The 19,278-nt window shown below is 43.8% G+C and overlaps 1 protein-coding gene across 4 annotated transcripts in view; it reads left to right on the top strand.

The window, feature by feature from the left end:
* The window catches only part of LOC137340590 (E3 ubiquitin-protein ligase MGRN1-like), a 186,157-nt gene that overhangs the window by 67,903 nt on the left and 98,976 nt on the right, over nucleotides 1-19,278 (top strand). For all 4 annotated transcript variants that reach the window (XM_068003141.1, XM_068003142.1, XM_068003140.1 and 1 more), the window contains exon 4: nucleotides 4,383-4,529. In XM_068003141.1, coding sequence (XP_067859242.1) covers nucleotides 4,383-4,529 — 147 coding nt within the window. The remainder of the gene's footprint in view (nucleotides 1-4,382; nucleotides 4,530-19,278) is intronic.

Here is a 19,278-nt window from a genome sequence, read left to right as displayed (position 1 = left end):
TGCTTGGCATTTATGAGGGAAGAGGCTTTTCTTTTTAGGCTGCCTGGGGCTACGGCGTGTAGAACCATAGGCTGCTTGGTAATTGCTGGACTCCAGAATATTGTACTTCATCAATTCAGATGGTATACGTTTATTGTGGGGTGTGTTACACTTCTTCACACTGTGGAATTCATCTTCTATCAGCTAACATTGAAAGTGTGCCAGTCTGTATGCTGAAGGGGAGTGAGGGTTGCTTTCCAGTTGGTAGGTCTAGCAGGCATGAGGCTAGGTTCACAGGGATTGTAAGGCTAGTTATGTTCGTCGTCGTTGTCCAAATGGTTGGGGTGCAGAGACACAATTAGAGCTTGTCCAATAGTGTGCTTCTCTGACCAGGGCCTCTTCAGCGATCATCCTTCTGGGAGTGTTGGAACTCGAGTTTGTGTGGGGTGCAATATGTTAGGTGTTACGATCTCCTGTTAATTGTTTTGCAGTTCAGAATCTGCCATTCCTTCTCTAATTGCTGGCCAAAGCCTTGTTGCACAGGGTTAATACATATTTATGATGCCACTCAAGTCAGTGGAGATGTTGTTCTACATTAGCTTGCAATCAGAGATAACAAATGGTTGTTAGGTCTTAGAGGCAAGACCTAATTTGGAACTAGAGGTAATTATAGGCCATATTGGGTGGGGTAGATCAGTCAGCTAACTGTTGGACAGCCTCAACATTTCTTGTGAGGATGACATGACATAGTCTAGTGATAGTTTTCTTGTGACAAGCTCAGAGACCATCTGTAACCAACGATTCTGAGAGTTCTCCATTGTGTCAAATTGGAGAAAGAGCTCATAGGCCCAAAGAGGTTTTTTGGTATCACCAGATTAGGCCAGTAAGACTGTTTCCAGGCTGATAGTGTTGATGCTGTATAGGTTACTTCTAGGCTCCTGTTAGCTTTCTGTGGAGGGGTATGTTGTGTAGAGGGTTGGCAAGTAGGCTCCAGTTTTCATTGTCATTAATCATATCGGAGGCCAAATTACAGGCCGCAATTTTTTGGAGTTGGGCTGCCAAGTAGTAGTATTTTAAATTAGGGAAATTTCTTGATTGGGGAATTGCAGACATTTAAGACAAACTTATGCCTTCTTGCCTGTCATGACGGAACTGGTGTGCCTTTTGAGGTCTTAGAATTGCTGAATTGATGTTATAGAATGTTTTAAGTAAATAAAATGCTTAGAATGGTTCTGATTGTTAATGGCAGAATCTAGCCCTTTTTGGATATGTTAGTAGCCTACAACTAATTAGATTTATGTAGGTTCTCCCAGTACGTAGGAAAGCAACTCCATCATTAACCTTCATAACACAATGAGCCATTTTATTGAAAAGCATGCCTTTGCAAAGAGGAATAAAAATTTCCATGGTGACTCATTCATTATAAACACTAACCAAACACATTGTGATTGAAATTTGGCATTCGTTTTCCTATCCAAAGTACACCTTCTGTTCATATTTCATTGAACAGCACAAATAGTGTAGTGCAGAATAGCATACCTTATCATGTAAAGAAAGAATTTGCATTTGTATATCCCAAAGCACTTAATAACCAATAACCAATTGCTTTTGAGATGTAGTGTCTCTGGTTTTGTAGTCAAACGCAGCAAGCTGTTTGCACACAGCAAGGTCCCACATTTGTTACAGACAAATCTTAGAATCACAGAAAGGTGGCAGCATGGAAGGAGGCCATTTGGCCCATCGAGTCTGTGTCAGCTCTTGTTTGACCAACTTGATTGAGTTCTTTGAAGTCATGGAGAGGGTTGATGTGTATATGGACTTTCAAAAGGCGTTTGATGAAGTACTACATAGTAGACTTGTTAGTAAAATTGATGCACAAGGGATTAAAGGAGCAATGGCTACATGGATACAAAATTGACTAAGGGACAGAAAGCAGAGAGTAGTGGTGAATGTTTTTCAGACTGGAGGGAAGTATACAGTAGTGTTCCCCAGGGGACCACTGCCCTTTTTGATATGTTAATGACTTGGTCTTGGGTATACAGGGCATAATTTCAAAGTTTGCAGTTGACACGAATCTTGGAAATTTAGTAAACAGTGAGGAGGATGGTAAATGACTTCACAAGGGCATAGACAGACTGGTGAAATGGGCAGACACATAGCAGATGAAATTTAACACAGAGAAGTGTGAAGTGATTCATTCTGGTAGGAATGGTGGGAGATTGGGAAATGTTTATGTTCAAAGGGACCTGGGTGTCCTTGTATATGAGTCACTGAAAGCTAACATGCAGGTGCAGCAAGCAATTAGGAAGGCAAATGGTATGTTGGCCTTTATTTCAAGAGGATTTGAATACTGGAGTAAAGATGTCTTACTGCAATTATATAGGGCTTTGGTGAGACTGCACCTGGAGTAATTTATACAATTTTGGTCTCCTTACCTAAGAAAAGATATACTTGCCATAGAGGGAGTGCAACAAAGGTTCACCAGACTGATTCCTGCGCTGGCGGGATTGTCTTATGAGGAGAGGTTGAGTAGACTTAGGCCTGTATTCTCTAGAGTTTAGAAGAATGAGAGGTGATCTCATTGAAACATACAAAATTCTTACAGGGCTCGACAGGATAGATGCAAGGAGGATGATTCCCCTGGCTGGGGAGTCTAGAACCAGGGGTCACAGTCTCAGAATAAGGGGTAGACCATTTAGGACTGGGATGAGGAGAAATTTCTTTACTCAGAAGGTGGTGAATCTTTGGAATTGTCTACCCCAGAAGGCTGTGGAGGCTCAGTTATTGAGTATATTCAAAACAGAGATTGATAGATTTTTAGATATTAAAGGCATCAAGGAATATGGGGATGGTGCAGGAAAATGGCATTGAAGTAGATGATCAGCCATGATCTTGTTGAATGGCGGAGCAGGCTCGAGGGGCCTGCTCCTATTTATGTTCTTATGTAAGAATGAGGAGGGACAATATGAACTAAATGGTACAATTTTAAAGGGGGTGCAGGAACAGGGAGACCTGGGGATGCACATCACAAATCTTTGAAGGTGGCAGGACGAGTTGAGAAGGCTGTTTAAAAAAGCAGATGGGATCCTGGGCTTTATTAATAGGGGCATAAGAGTACAAAAGCAAGGAAGTTACGCTAAACCTTTATAAAACACTGGTTAGGCCCCAGCTGGAGTATTGTGGCCAGTTCTGGGCACCACACTTTAGGAAGGATGTGGAGGCCTTCGAGAGGATGCATAAGAGCTTTACTAGAATGGTACCAGGGATGAAAGACTTCAGTTACATGGAGCCACTAGACGAACTGGGCTTCTCCTTAGGGTAGAGAAGGTTAAGGGGAAATTTGATAGAGGTGTTCAAAATCATTAAGGGTTTTGATAGAGTAAAAAAGGAGAAACTGTTGCCAGTGGCAGAAGGGTCGGTAACCAGAGAACACAGATTTGAGGTAATTGTCAAAAGAACCAGAGGTAGGTAACATGAGAAATTTTGTTACGCAGCGAGTTGTTATGATCTGGAATGCACTGCCTGAAAAGGTGTTGGAAGCAGATTCAATAATAACTTTCAAAAGGGAATTGGATAAATACTTGAAGGGGAAAAATGATCAGGGCTGTGAGGAAAGAGCAGGGGAGTGGGACTAATTAGATAGTTCTTTCAGTGAGCCAGCACAGACACGATGGGCCGAACAGCCTCCTTTGCTATATCATTCTAAAACAGCAAATGAGATAAATGACCAGATAATCTATTTCGGTATTGGTTGAGGGAGGAATGTTGATGAGGACATGGGGAGAATTGCACTGCTTTTCTTCAAATGATGCAATGGGATCTTTTACGGCCACCTGAACAGGTGGCTGGAGCCTTGGTTTAATGATGAGTCATTACTAGTAGCTTCTCGGAATTCTATCAGTCTATTGTGGGTCCTTCAGGTTTGGATGGGAATATGTCTAACTTTTTTTTTAAAAAGGGATTTGTATTAATTTGTGACTGAGAGAATAAATGGACAGGTACCAAGTGACATGTGCTGTTCGTAGGTAACATGGCCACAGTTAGATTGACTTGTTAAATTTGTTTTGTGGGTGTACTAGGATTAAGTTAAAGTGAAGGTTACTTTTGTATTTTTATGGCACTGAAATTTCAAGTATACCATTTGAAAAGAATGCTAATGCTCTCTAGTTGCAGGTGGGTGAGGGTGGAAAAGGTTAGATAGGCCACCATATACTATGTAAACGAAGACATCAACTTTTTTCTTCCCTCCTCGCAAAAGTGCTAAAACTTAAAAAAAAAAAATCCTGTGTTGTGATATGCACTGGGCACTTAAACAGTGGTACTTAACAGTACCTATATAATTGCAATGAACAGAAGTTAATATCTGCTGGTGTGTGTATATATTTATATTTATTCTCTTGCAGGTATAAAGATGAAGCTGACAGTCCGACTGAAGAGAATACGAAGCCAAAAGTGCTATACAGTGTGGAGTTCACCTTTGATGCTGATGCACGTGTTGCTATAACAATCTACAGCCAGGCAACAGAAGAGTTCCAGAGTGGTATGGCAGTGTAAGTTAATAACTATTCCTAATTTTCAAATATCAGTCAAATATTTAAAATCTTAACTATGTGAAGCTGTGTTGGGTATGAGTTAACTATATCCAAAAAGTTATATTTATACAAAATCGGCACAATCCTATGCTCTGCAATTCTATAGCACCTTTTACATAGGATAAGGCCCTTCACTGAGGCGTAATCAGATAAATGGACAGAGTCAAGGAAGATGTTATTAGGAGGAATGACCAAAAACTTGCTCAGAGAGGTGTGATATAAGGAGGGTCTTAATGGAGAAGAGGGAGGTGGAGAAGCGGAAGGGTTTGGGGTGAGAATTGCAGAGCTTTGGGGCTAGACAGCTGATGGGATGGCTGCTAATGGTGGGTTGAAGAGGGGGTGCACAAAAGGCCAGATTCAGAGGAACAGGGAGTTTTGGATTGGGGATCTGGTAGGGCTGGAGGAAATTAGTGACGGAAAGGTGAGGTCATGAAGGAATTTAAACATGAGAATGAGAATTTTAAATTGAGGTGTTGGGGGACCAGGAGCCAATGTAGGTCAGCAAGGATAGGGGTAATTAATGGGTGAATGGGCCTTGATGCAGATATGAACTGATGAGGGTGGAGGATGTGAGGCCAGCCAGGAGAACATTGGAGTGGTAATGTCTGGAGGTGATAAAAGCATGAATGAGGGTATTAGCAGCAGATGGACTGAGGTTGGTGAGGATGGGCAATGACATGCAGTTAAAAGTAGGTGATCTTTGTAATGGGGAGGATATGATGTCAGAATCATAGAAAGTTACGGCACAGAAGGAGGCTATTCGGCCCATTGTGCCCGTGCTGGCCGAGAAAGAGCTATTCAGCTTAATCCCACTTTCCAGCACTTGGTCCGTAGCCCTGTAGGTTACGGCACTTCAAGTGCAATCTAAGTACTTTTTAAATATGAGTTCAGGGTTTCTGCCTCTACCACCCTTTCAGGCAGTGAGTTCCAGACCCCCACCACACTCTGGGTGAAAAAATTTCTCCTCAGCTCCCATCTAATCCTTCCACCAATTACTTTAAATCTATGCCCCCTGGTCACTGACCCCTCTGCTAAGGGAAATAGGTCCTCCTTATCCACTCTATCTAGTCCTGTCATAATTTTATATACCTCAATTAAATCTCCCCTCAGCCTCCTTTGTTCCAAAGAAAACAACCCCAGCCGATCCAATCTTTTCTCATAGCTAAAATTCTCCAGCCCTGGCAACATCCCCGTAAATCTCCTCTGTACCCTCTCCAGTGCACCAATCACATCTTTCTTGTAATGTGGTGAGCAGAACTGTACGCAGTACTCAAGCTATGGCCTAACTAATGTTTTACACAGTTCTAGCATAACCTCTCTGCTCTTATATTCTATGCCTCGGCTAATAAAGGAAAGTATCCCACAGGCCTTCTTAACCACCTTATCTCCCGATCCTGATACCTTCAGGGATCTGTGGTCATGCACTCCAAGGTCCCTTTGTTTCTCTACACCTATCAGTATCCTCCCATTTATTGTGTACTCTCTTGTTTGCCCTTCCCAAATGCGTTGCCTCACACCTCTCTGGATGAATTCCATTTGCCACTTTTCTGCCCACCTGACCAGTCCATTGATATCTTCCTGCAGTCTACAGCTTTCCTCCTCACTATCAACCACACGGCCAATTTTTGTATCATCTGCAAACTTCTTGATCATGCCCCCCACATTCAAGTCCAAATCATTAATATATACCACAAAAAGCAAGGGACCTAGTACTGAGCCTTGCAGGATCCCACTGGAAACAGCCTTCCAGTAGCAGAAACACCAGTCAACCATTACCCTTTGTTTCCTGCCACTGAGCCAATTTTTTGGATCCAACTAGCAACTTTCCCTTGGATCCCATGGGCTTTTACTTTTTTGACCAGTCTGCCATGTAGGACCTTTTCAAAAGCTTTGCTAAAAGCCATGTACACGACATCGAACGCATTACCCTCATGGACCCTCCTTGTTACCTGCTCAAAAAATACAATCATGTTAGTCAGACACGACTTTCCCTGAACAAATCCATACTGACTGTCCTTGATTAACCCGTGCCTTTCTAAATGACGATTTATGCTGTCCCTCAGAATCGATTCCAATAATTTGCCCATCACCGAGGTTAGACTGACCTATAATTACTTGGTCTATCTCTTTCTTCTTTTTTAAACAACGGTACAATGTTAGCAGTCCTCCAATCCTCCGGCACCATGCCTGTAGCCAGGGAGGATTAGAAAATGATGGTCAGAGCCTCTGCTATTTTCTTGCTCCTCTTAGCAGCCTGGGATACATTTCATCCGGGCCAGGCGATTTATCTATTTTCCTCCTTAACCACAATGTCTGCATCGTCCCCATCTTTTGTGAAGACAGACTCAAAGCATTCATTAAGAACCATACCCACATCTTCCGCCTCCACACATAGGTTACCTTTTTGGTCTCTAATAGGTCCTATTCTTTCCTTAGTTATTATCTTGCTCTTTATGAATTTATAAAACATTTTTGGGTTTTTCTTAATTTTACTTGCCAGAATTTTTTCATGCCCTCTCTTTGCTTTCCTAATTTCCTTTTTAATTTCATCCCTGCACTTTCTACACTCCTCTAGGCTTTCTGCAGTATTGAGCTCTTGGTGTCTGACATAAGCTTCCCTTTTTTGCTTTATCTTACCCTATATGCTCCTTGTCTTCCGGGGACTCTAGATTTGGCAGTCCCACCAGTTTTCTTTGTGGCAATATGTTTACTCTGAACCCCTTGAATGCCTCCCACTGCTCTGACACTGATTTACCTCCGAGTAGCTGTTGCTAGTTCACTTTTGCTAAATCACTGCTCTGACACTGATTTACCTCCGAGTAGCTGTTGCTAGTTCACTTTTGCTAAATCACTTCTCAGCTTAGTAAAATTGGCCTTTCTCCAATTGAGAACTTTTACTCCTGTTCTATCTCTGTCCTTTTTGATAGCTATGCTAAATCTAACTGAATTATGATCACCACCACCAAAATGCTCTCCCACTGATACTCCTTCCACCTGCCCAGCTTCATTCCCCAAAACTAAATCCAGAACTGCTTCCCTCTTGTTGGGCTTGCTACATACTGGCTGAAAAAAAAGTGCTCCTGAATGCAATTTAAGAATTCTGCGCTCTCTATTCCTTTTGCACTGATTGTATCCCAGTTAATATAAGGGTAGTTGAAATCCCCTACTATTACTGCCCGATTGTTTTTGCACTTCTCAGAAATTTGCCTACATATTTGCTCTTCTATCTCCCTCTGACTGTTTGGGGGTCTATAGTACACTTCCAGGAGTGTGACTGCCCCTTTTTTTGTTCTTTAGCTCAACCCATATGGCCTCATTTGATAACATATCATCCCTCCTCATAGTCGTAATTGTTTCTTTAACCAATATTGCCACCCCCCTCCTTTTATACTCCCTCTCTATCTTGTCTGAAAACTCTAACCAGGAATGTTGAGCTGCCATTCCTGCCCATTTAAACCATGTTTCTGTAATAGCTAAGATATCATATTTGCACGTGTCTGTCTGTGCCCTCAGCTCATCTGCCTTATTCGCTATGCTCCTTGTATTGAGGTATATACCATTAAGCACTGCTAAACTCCTTTGTTGTCTAGTTTCTAACCTTTGTTTCCTCTGCCTTCCAAACTCACTTACTAATTTTCTGCCTTCCATTTCCAGCTCTGCTTCTCTCCCTTCTGAATCTACGCTCAGGTTCCCATCCTCCTGCCAAGCTAGTTTAAACCCTCCCCAACAGCACTAGCAAACCTCCCCGCAAGGATATTGGTCCCAGCCCTGTTGAGATGCAACCTGTCCGGCTTGTACAGGTCCCACCTTCCCTAGAACTGGTCCCAATGCCCCAGGAATCTAAAGCCCTCCCTCCTGCACCATCTTTCCAGCCATGCATTCATCGTCTCTATCCTCCTATTTTTATACTGCTAGCGCGTGGCACTGGGAGTAATCCAGAGATTACTACCTTTTGAGGTCCTGCTTTATTAATCTCTTTCCTAACTCCTTAAAATCTTCCTGCAGAACCTCATTCCTCGTACTACCTATGTCATTGGTACCGATATGGACCACGATCTCTGGCTGTACACCCTCCCCCTCCAGAATGTTCTGCAGCCGCTTGGTAACATCCTTGACCCTGGCACCAGGGAGGCAACATACCATCCTGGAATCTTGTCTGCGGCCGCGCCTGTTTGTTCCCCGAACTATAGAATCCCCAATCACTATTGCTCTCCTGATCTTCCCCCCACCCCCACCCCCACCCATACTGCTGCGCCACCCATGGTGCTATGGTCTTGGCTCTGGCTGCGCTCCCCAGAGGAACCCCCTCCCTCACCAATATTGAGAACTGCATACTGGTTAGAGAGCGGGTTGCCCTTAGGGGACTCCTGCACTACCTGCCTGGTCCTCCAGGAGCTCGAGCTCCTCCAGCTGATGACCCTTCCTGCACCTGTGGTTGGCCAGGACACGGGAAGCGTCCTGGAGTTCCCACATGGCATAGGCCATGCATTCAGAGGGTCTGAGCTGTCCTGCCATGCCTCGATTTATTACATTATTAACTAAACTTAACAAAAATAAACTTGAAGACTTTAAAAAAAACACTCACCAGGCACACACCAATCAGCTCCTTCCCTTGTCTGACATTTTAGGTGTTTTTTCACCTCTCTCCCATGCTTCGCTCCCTCTCCTCTCGCTCCTTTTATTGCCGTTTCCACGCTTCTCTCCTTTCTCTCTCTCTCTCTCTCTCTCTCTCTTCCTTTTATCGCCGATCTCGTGCTCCGCACTCCTCTTGCTGCTCATTTTTATCACTGATTTTGTGCTCTGATCGATTTCTCCTCTCTCACTCCTTTTATCGCTGATCCCGCGCTCCGATCGATCAATCTCTCCTCTCCCGCTCCTCCTTTTATCGCCGATCCCTGCTCTGCTGTTGGTCTTCTCTCACTCCTCCTGTTATTGCTGATCCCACCCTCTGCTCTGTCCCCTCTCGCTCCCCCTTTTATTGCTGATCCCACACTTCAAGAAGCTGAGATCGAGGTCAAATAGGTTGCCACGGTTACAGTCTGGTTCAACCTGAGAGAGTTTCCTGGGAGAGTTTGTGGTGGGGGTTGAAGACAATGGCTTTAGTCTTCTAAATGTTTAACTGAAGGAAATTGTGGCTCATCCAAGACTGTATATCGGCTGAGAGCACAGAGACAGTGGAAGGTCGAGAAAGTTGGTTTGAGAGGTAGAGGTGGGTGTCATTAGTGTATATATGGATGGCAACCCCATGTCTTCAGATCATGTCTTCAAAGAATGGCGAGTAGATAAGAAAAAGGAGGGAGCCACGGATAGATCCTAGGGTCCTTCCAAGGAATAGGGGCAGCAAGATAAGCCATAGCTGGCAATGCCCTGGCTATGATCAGATGGGTGAGTGTGGAACAAAGTGAGGGCAGTCTCCCTGAGCTGTACAAAGGAGGAGAGGCATTGAAGGAGGATGGTGTAGTTAACCCTGTCAAAGGTTGCAGTGAGGATGAGGAGGGACACTACATCACAGTCACAGTGGATGTCATTTGTGACTTTGGTTTGGGCTGTATCAATGCTGTGGCAGGGGCAGAAATCTGATTGCAAAGATTCAAACAGAGTTGAAAGAAAGATGGAAATGAAAATTGGGACGTGCCAACACATTCAAGGACTTTGGAGAGTGAATAGAATGGAGATGGGGCATCAGTTTGCCAGGACAGAGGTGTCAAGGGTGGGCTTTTTGAGATTACGACAGTTTTGAAAGGGAGGGGGTCAATAGATGCAGTGAGATATCCATTTACAATGTCATGTAGCATGGGGGTCAGGAAGGTTAGCAGTTTAGTAGGAATAGGGTCAAGGGAGCAGGAGGTGGGTCTCATTGACAAGATGAGCTGGAGAAGGCATGAGGGCAGATAGTTTAGAAAGTAGAGACAGTTGCAGGTTCAGGGCTAGGGTGGGGGAGGGCCATGGGTAGGTTTGGCTTGGTCGGCAAGGGGAAGGAGGAGAAACAGCAGAGATAGGTAAATGGATGGTCTCAATCATGGTGACAAAGAAGTTCAAGAGCTCCTTCTGCACTTGTTGGAACTGAGGATGGAGGGAGTTGGAGGGATTTAAGGAGACGGTTATTAGTGGAGAAAAGAAGTCAGGGCAATCTTTTCTCTCCAGGATGAGCCTGGGGAGTTTTGGCAGAGGAGAGTGAGGCTTGATGCGATTCAGTCAGATCTGGTGATAGATGCCTAAACTATTTGTATATCAGATATGCTCGGTTCTCTTGAACTTGAGGGAGTGAAGATAAGGGCCAAAGCAGAGGGAACGACTGGGATGAAGAGAGCATATGTTTTGCTTGGGGACAAGGGCATCAAAGGAGGTGAGTGAGTGGTTAAGCAAATTGATGGTTGCAGAGTATCGTGCTGAATGGTAAGTTAAAGGCTAGGCAGTTGGGAGTTTGAAAGTGCAGTTGTAAGTGACATGGCAGAGAGTTTTTTTCCAGGGGTGGACGCAAAGGAAAGCTGGGTTCGAAGGGGGCAAGGGGAATAGAAGCGAGGGTGGATACAAGAAAGTGGACAGAGATAGCCTTGTCATTGATTTGAGACCCTCTGGAAATAGAGAGACCATGGGAGATGTCACTGTTGTGGGGGTGGCTGTGAATTTTGGTCGGAGAGATAATATGGGGGGGCGTGGTTTAGGGAGGACAAGAAAACACTGAATTCAGAGGAGAGAAGAAAAGGGAAGCTGAGGTGAAGATTGAAATGACCGAGATGAGTCGTCGTTCAATGCGGAAGTAGGAAATGAGGGCTGATATATCGTGGACAAACTTGCGATGGGGCTTGGGGGACCTAGGGACAGATGCAGGTTCAGGGCTAGGTTGGGGGTATACAGTAAAGATTTTAAAGGAAAGGTGAGGGATGAAACAAGGTGAGGTGCTTGATGGAAGAGAAGTTACCAAAGGAGTAGCGAGAGGGGAATGCAGAAAGAGCCAAGACCGTGGCACCACAAGTGACTCAGCTGCACAGGAGGGGAGGAAAAACAATGGAATAGTGATGGGGGATTCCATCGTAAGGGGAACAGATAGGCGTTTCTGCGGCCGCAGACGTGATTCCAGATGGTATGTTGCCTCCCTGTTGCTAGGGTCAAGGATGTCATGGAGCGGCTGTAGGACGTTCTGAAGGGGAGGGTGAATAGCCAGAGGTCGTGGTCCATATCGGTACCAACGACATTGGTTAAAAAAAGGGATGAGGTCCTGCAAACAGAATATAGGGGGTTAGGAAATAAATTAAAAAGCAGGACCTCTAAGGTAGTAATCTCAGGATTACTCCCAGTGCCACGTGCTAGCGAGAGCAGAAATAGGAGAATAGACCAAATTAATGCGTGACTTGAGAGATGGTGTAGGAGGGAGGGGTTTAAATTCCTAAGGCATTGGGACCAATTCTGGGAAAGGTGGGATCTGTATAAGCTGGATGGGTTGCACCCAAGCAGAACTGGGACCAATATCCTCGAGGGGACATTTGCTAGTTCTGTTGGGGAAGGTTTAAACTAGTATGGCAGGGGGATGGGAACCAAAGGGCAGGTACAAATAGGACAAATTCAGACCGGAAAAGGGAAGTAGAAAAGCAGTTAGTGACGAAGTTAGCGTTTCAAAGGCAAAAGAAGCAAAGGCTAAATAGTGTTCAGCACAGGAATTTGACTGGGTTAAAGGGTATATACTTCAATGCAAGAAGTATTACAAACAAAGCAGATGAGCTAAGGGCACAGATAGACACATGGCATCATGATATCATTGCTATAACGGAAACCTGGCTTAAAGAGCGGGATAATTGGATAGAGTTTTCAGGCAGGATGGAGTGGGTGATAAAAAAGGAGGGGGGGGTAGCATTATTGGTTAAAGAATCAATTGCAGTTGTGAGAAGGGATGATATGCTAAATGGATCATCAATCGTGGCCATATGGGTCGAGCTAAGAAATAAAAAAAAAAGGGGCAGTCACACCACTAGGAGTGTACTATAGACCCCCGAATAGCGAAAGGGAGATAGAGGAACAAATATGTAGGCAAATTTCTGAGTGCAAAAATAAGAGGGCAATAATAGGGGACTTCAACCACCCTAACATCAACTGGGATTCAAACAGTGTGAGGGGCACAGAGGGTGCAAAATTCTTGATCGGTGCCCAGGAGAACTTTTTTAGCCAGTGCGTGACAAGCCCAACAAGAGGGGATGCAATTCTAGATTTAGTCCTGGGAAATGAAGATGGGCAAGTGGGTGAAGTGACAGTGAGTGACCATATTGGGGATAGTGACCACAATTCAGTTAGTTTTAGCATTATTATGGAAAAGGATAGAGTTAAATCAGGAGTAAATGTTTTAAATTGGGGGAAGGCAAATTTTACAGAACCAAGAGGTGATTTGGCAGAAGTGGACTGGACACAACTACTTGAGGAGAAATCAGTGGCAAGCCAGTGGGAGGCACTAAAAAGTGAAATTCTTCGGGTACAATGCAGACACGTCCCCTCAAAGAAAAAGAGTGCACTGCCAAATTTAGAGCCCCCTGGTTGTCTAGATGTATACGGGGCAAAATAAAGCAGAGAAAGAAAGCTTATGACTGTCACAGAAAACTAAATACTGCAGAAAGCCGAGAGGAGTATAGAAAGTACAGGGATGATGTAAAAAAGGAAATAAGGAAAGCAAAGAGAGAGCATGAAAAAATATTAGCCAGTAAGATTAAAGAAAACCCAAAGATGTTTTATCAGTACATTAAGAACAAGAGGATAGCTAAGAAAAAGGTGGGGACCTATCAGGGAAGTTAAGGGTAACTTGTGTGTAGAAGCAGAGGATGTGGGTGGGGTTTTAAATGAATATTTTGTCTCCGTATTCACAAAGGAAAGGGATGATCCAGATGTAGTAGTTAAAGAGGAGAGGTGTGAAATATTGGATACGGTAAACATAATGAGAGAGGAAGTACTAGAGGGATTGGAATCCTTGAAAGTTGATAAGTCACCAGGGCCGGATGGATTGTTTGCTAGGCTATTGAAGGAAGCCAGGAAGGAAATAGCGGATGCTCTGAGGATCATTTTCCAATCCTCACTAGATACAGGGGAGGTACCGGAGGACCGGAAGACTGCAAACGTAGTACCATTGTTTAAAAAGGGTACGAGGGAAAAGCTGAACAGTTATAGGCCGGTCAGTCTTACCTTGGTGGTGGGCAAACTATTAGAATCAATACTGAGAGATAGGATAAACTGTCACTTGGAAAGGCATGGATTTGTTCAAGGAAGGTCATGCCTTACAAATCTGATTAAAATTGTTTGAGGAAGTGACGAGGAGGATTGATGAGGATAGTGCAGTGGATGTTGTCTACATGGATTTTAGTAAGGCATTTGACAAGGTCCCACATGGCAGACTGGTCAGAAAGGTAAAAGCCCATGGGATACAGGGAAATGTGTGGCGAATTGGATCCAAAATTGGCTCAGTAACAGGAAACAAAGGGTAAAAGTCGATGGATGTCTTTGCGAATGGAAATCAGTTTTCATTGTTGGGTCCCTTGCTGTTTGTGGTATATATTAATGACTTGGACTTGAACGTAGGGGGCACAATTGGCAAATTTGCAGACGACACATGAATTAGTTGTGTAGTTGATAGTGAAGAGGATATCTGTAGACTCGAAGAAGATATCAACGGGTTGGTGGAGTGGGCGGAAAAGTGGCAAATGGAGTTCAGCCCGGAGAAGTGTGAGGTAATGCACTTAGGGAGGGCAAACAGTAAAAGGGAATACGCAGTAAACGGGAATATATTGAGAGGGGTAGAGGAAGTGAGAGCCCTTGGAGTGCATGTGCACAGGTCCCTGAAGGTGGCAGTACAGGTAGATAAGGTTGTGAAGAAGGCATATGGAATGCTGTCCATTATTAGCCAAGGTATAGAATACAAAAGCAGGGATGTAATGATGGAACTGTATAAAACGCTGGTAAGGCCACAGCTGGAGTATTGTGCACAGTTCCGGTCACTACATTACTGGAAGGACGTAATTACTCTGGAGAGAGTGCAGAGAAGATTTACAAGAATGTTGTCAGGGCTTGAAAATTGTAGCTACGAGGAGAGATTGGATAGGTTGGGGTTGCTTTCCTTGGAGCAGAGGAGGCTGAGGGGTGACTTGATTGAGGTATACAAAATTATAAGGGGCCCATATAAAGTAGACAGGAAGTACCTGTTTCCCCTAGCGGAGAGTTCAAGAACTAGAGGGCATAGATTTAAGCTGATTGGCGGAAGGATTAGAGGGGACATGAGGAAAAGCTTTTTTACCCAGAGGGTGGTGGGTATATTGAATTCGCTGCCCAAATTGGTGGTAGAGGCAGGGACCCTCAACTCTTTTTTAAAAAAAAAAAATACCTGGACCTGCACCTAAAGTGCTGTAAGCTGCAGGGTTATGGACCGGGTGCTAGAAGGTGGGATTAGAACGGGCACCTGGTTGTTCTTCGAGCCGGCGCGGACAGATGGGCCGAATGACCCCCTTCTGTGCTGTATCTTTTCTATGTCTCTATGGCGAGAGATCAAGATGTGACTTGACAATAAGGGCCATGCTGCCATGGTTTTGGGCAGATGGTGGAAAGTATAGCCAGGCGGATGGCTTTGCAAAGGGGCAAGGTATTGTCACCCATGAGCCAAGTTTCGGTCAAAACTTGGATGTCAGTGCTATCATCCACAATACAAAGGCTTTGTTTGAGTGAACGGACATTCCAGGGGAAATGAGAGGGGCAATGACTGTTGATCCGTTGACAGAATCCATGGGGGCAATGAGATGGGAAAATGTTTGGCGCAAGTAGCCCCCAGCGGGTGATGAGGGGCAGTTGGGGCTGCTGCCTGTAAGGAGGAAGTGATGGGTGCCTTGAAGGCCTCTTCGGAGAATATCAAGTGAGGCACAGAGGGTAGCCGTGAGGTTTCTCAAGGGGGTTTTAAACCTGGGATGGAGGCAGGAGAGAAGGAAGGCAGAGGAGTAGTGATGGGTTGGGGTAAGGATTGGGGAGGCACAATACTTGAGAAAGGAGAAACGAATGGTGGCAAAATTGAATGATAGAAATGGGATCATGGCTGATCTGATTTTTACCTCAACTCCACTTTTCCGCCCTTTCCCCATATCCTTTGACTCCCTTGTTGATCAAAAATTTGTCTAACTCAGCCTTGAATGTATTCAGTGACTCAGCCTCCTCAGCTTTTTGGGGTAAAGAGTTCTAAAGATTCACGAACCTCGGGGAGAAGAAATTCCTCCTCATTTCCGTCTTAAACGGGCGACCCCTTATTCTGAGACTATACCCCTAGTTTTAGATTCCCCCATGAGGGGTAACATCCTCTCAGCATCTACCCTATCGAGTCCCCTCAGAATCTTGTATGATCAATAAGATCTCCTCTCATTCTTCTAAACTCCAATGAGTATAGACCCAACGTGTTCAATCTTTCCTTATAAGACAACCCTTCCATACCCAGAATCAACCTAGTGAGCCTTCTTTGAATTGCCTCCAATGCAAGTATGTCCTTCCTTAAATAAGGGCACCAGAACTGTAGGCAGTACTCCAGGTGTGGTCTCACCAGCACCCTGTACAGTTGTAGCATGACTTCCCTGCTTTTATACTCCATCCCCCTAGAAATAAAGGCCAATATTCCGTTTGCCTTCCAGATTACCTGCTGCACCTGTATGTTGACTTCTTGTGTTTCATGTACGAGGACACCCAGATCCCTCTGTACCGCAGCATTTTGTAGTATTTCTCAATTCAAATAATATTTTGTTTTTTTATTTTTCCTCCCGAAGTGGATGACTTCACATTTTCCCACATTATATTCCATCTGCCAAATTTTTGCCCATTCACTTAACCTGTCAATATCCCTTTGCAGACACTTTGTGTCCTCATCGCAACTTGCTTTTCCACCTATCTTTGTATCATCAGCAAATTTGGCCACAAGACATTCTGTTCCTTCATCCAAGTCATTGATATATTTTGTAAATAGTTGAGGCCCCAGCACTGATCCCTGCGGCACCCCACTAGTTACAGATTGCCATTTTGAAATCCCGACTCTTTGCTTTCTGTTAGTTTGCCAATCCTCTATCCGTGCCAGTATATTACCCCCAACACCATGAGCTCTTACCTTGTGCAGTAATCTTTTATGTAGCACCTTATCGAATGCCTTTTGGAAATCCAAATATACTGCATCCATTGGTTCCCCTTTATCCCCTTCCTCGAAGAGCTCAAATAAATTTGTCAGACATGATTTCCCCTTTATAAAACCATGTTGACTCTCCTTGATTGTGTTGTGAGTCTTCAAATGTCCTGCTACTACTTCCTTAATATTGGATTCTAGAACTTTCCCAATGACAACTGTTAGGCTAACTGGTCTCTAGTTACCTGCTTTCTGTCTCACTCCCTTCTTGGATAGGGATGTTACATTTTCGATTTTCCAATCTGCTGGGACCTTTCCAGAATCTAGTGAATTCTGAAAGATTCTGACCAATGCATTCACTATCTCTGTAGCCACTTCCTTTAAGACCCTCGGATGCAGGTCCAGGGGACTTGTCAGCCTTTAGACCCATTAGTTTACCTAGTACTTTTTCTCTAGTGATGGTGATTGTTTTTAGTTCCTCCCTCCCCTTTGCTCCTTGATTTTTTACTATTATTGGTATATTAGTGTCTTCTACTGTGAAGACAGATACAAAATATCTGTTCAGTGCCACTGCCATTTCCTTGTTTTCCATTATTATTTCCCCAGTCTCATCCTCTAAGAGACCAGTGTTTACTTTAGCTACCCTAAGTAGAGCAGCGTCAACATCCACGGGATAGCAGCAAATCAGAGATCATTCAGCAGCATGGGAGCAGCATCTAGAGCAGGATGGGAACCAGCAGGAATGGATCGGAGCCAGCTGAGTGTAGAGTGAAAAGTCCCATTGGAGGAGCAGAAATTAGCCTGCAGAAGTAGACCAGTACCAGAATAGAGGCAGTCCAACAGAGAATAGTTTCAGTAGAAATTGTTGGCGAAGATGGAGATTACAGTGAAAGCCCAGAAGCCAGCTGAAGAATGGAATTTAGCTCAGGAGAGAACATATTTCTATCCAGGACCAAACAGAGCTCAGTAAAGCTGAGAAGCCAGCAATCCACTGAAGTACAGGCCTGAAGCCCAGTAGGTCACAGCAGCAGGAGGGCATGGACACTGTGGGATAGAACAGATTACCTTGCAGTTGAAGAAGTTGAGTGGCATAACAGAGTTGCAGCAGCCGAGATATGCAACGTAGTCCAGCAGAGCAGACCAGTCTTGATGGCAAAGGCATTCAAGAAATCAAATGTGAGTAGAGTCCCAGCCATCTAAGTTTATTATTGATCACCTTCTGTGGCGTTACACACTGGGAGTGAAGATGAAATGTAGTCTTAAGGTAAAAGGGGGCTAGAGGACGGGGGATATTTGGACGAGGAGATGCAGATGTAATTCAGACACCATTTTAAAATCATGCATTTTGTCCTTATTTTAATACAATACTTTGACAAAGCTATATGGCAGTTTGTGATGCAGCGTAGAGTTGATTTGTAGCATAGGAGTTTCGCTGCGGTACAGGTTGACAAGCTGGTGAGGTGCTACAGCATCATCATTGGAGGGAAGGCATAATTATAGTGTGACAGGTTTACAAATAGTTGCCACTATAAATGTAGATGTAAGAATTTTTAATGGAGAGACTTGACACAGGAAGGTGTACAATTGTAAGTTTTTTTTTAATATGGGTTTCTTATGATTTGAGATAATGTACTCCTATTCATAAAATTGGTCTCGGAATGTGTTGACAGAAGCAAAGTTTTAGAAAAGTACTGGAAAGAAATCTCTTGTTGCAATTAAATTATGAGCATTCCAGAAACAACAGGAAAGAGAAACTGTCAGATAGCAGCCCAAATTGTGGCTGCTTTCAATATCATAATAAAACTGTTTTCTGTAATCGATATTTGTGGACAACATTGTTTTTTTCTAAAAAATAGTATGTATTATCCTCAGTTGAATAATGTAGATCTGACTGATTTCTCACAGTGGTAGGTAATATAATATACTGAGGCCTCCCATCCTCCATAAACATCAGCTGATCCAAAACTTTGCTGCCCATATCCTATCCTGCATCAAGTTTCGCTCATCCTTCACTCCTTTGCTCACCGACATACATTGGCTCCCAGTCCCCTAACACCTCAAATTTAAAATTCTTATCCTCATGTTTAATCCCTATCTTTGTAACCCTTTCTAGCCCTAAAACTCTCCAAGAATTGTTTGTTCCTCAATTCTGACCTTTTGTGCATCCCTCACTTCCTTTGCCCCACCATTGACGGCCATGCATTTCAGCCTTCTAGGCCCTACATCCTGGAATTCCTTTCCTCAACTTCTCCTTTTTCTCCTTTGAAACCCATTTCTTTGAGCAAGCTTTTAATCACCCCTACTATCATCATCTTTAGCTTGGTGTCCATTTTTGTCTGATTACGCTTCTGTGAAGTAACTTGGGATATTTTTCTATGTTCAAGGTGCTATATAAATGCAAGCTCTTGTTATAAAATCTGATTATTTGCTGTATAAGTGTATGTTACTGAAATATACATACAAGATATAAATGCTGTTAAGGTGCAATGTATAGAATGGATTTTAAGGTCCTCGTCCCTGTTGTTTTATGGCTCAGATGGTTTGAATGGATAGTAATGTCTGTCCATTACTTAAGATCTAATTTGTATCCCT

The sequence above is a fragment of the Heptranchias perlo genome, chromosome 22 (assembly GCF_035084215.1).
Source record: "Heptranchias perlo isolate sHepPer1 chromosome 22, sHepPer1.hap1, whole genome shotgun sequence".
NCBI lineage: Eukaryota > Metazoa > Chordata > Chondrichthyes > Hexanchiformes > Hexanchidae > Heptranchias > Heptranchias perlo.
The sequence above is the reverse complement of the archived record's forward strand: the minus strand, read 5'-3'. Positions and strand labels throughout refer to the sequence as shown.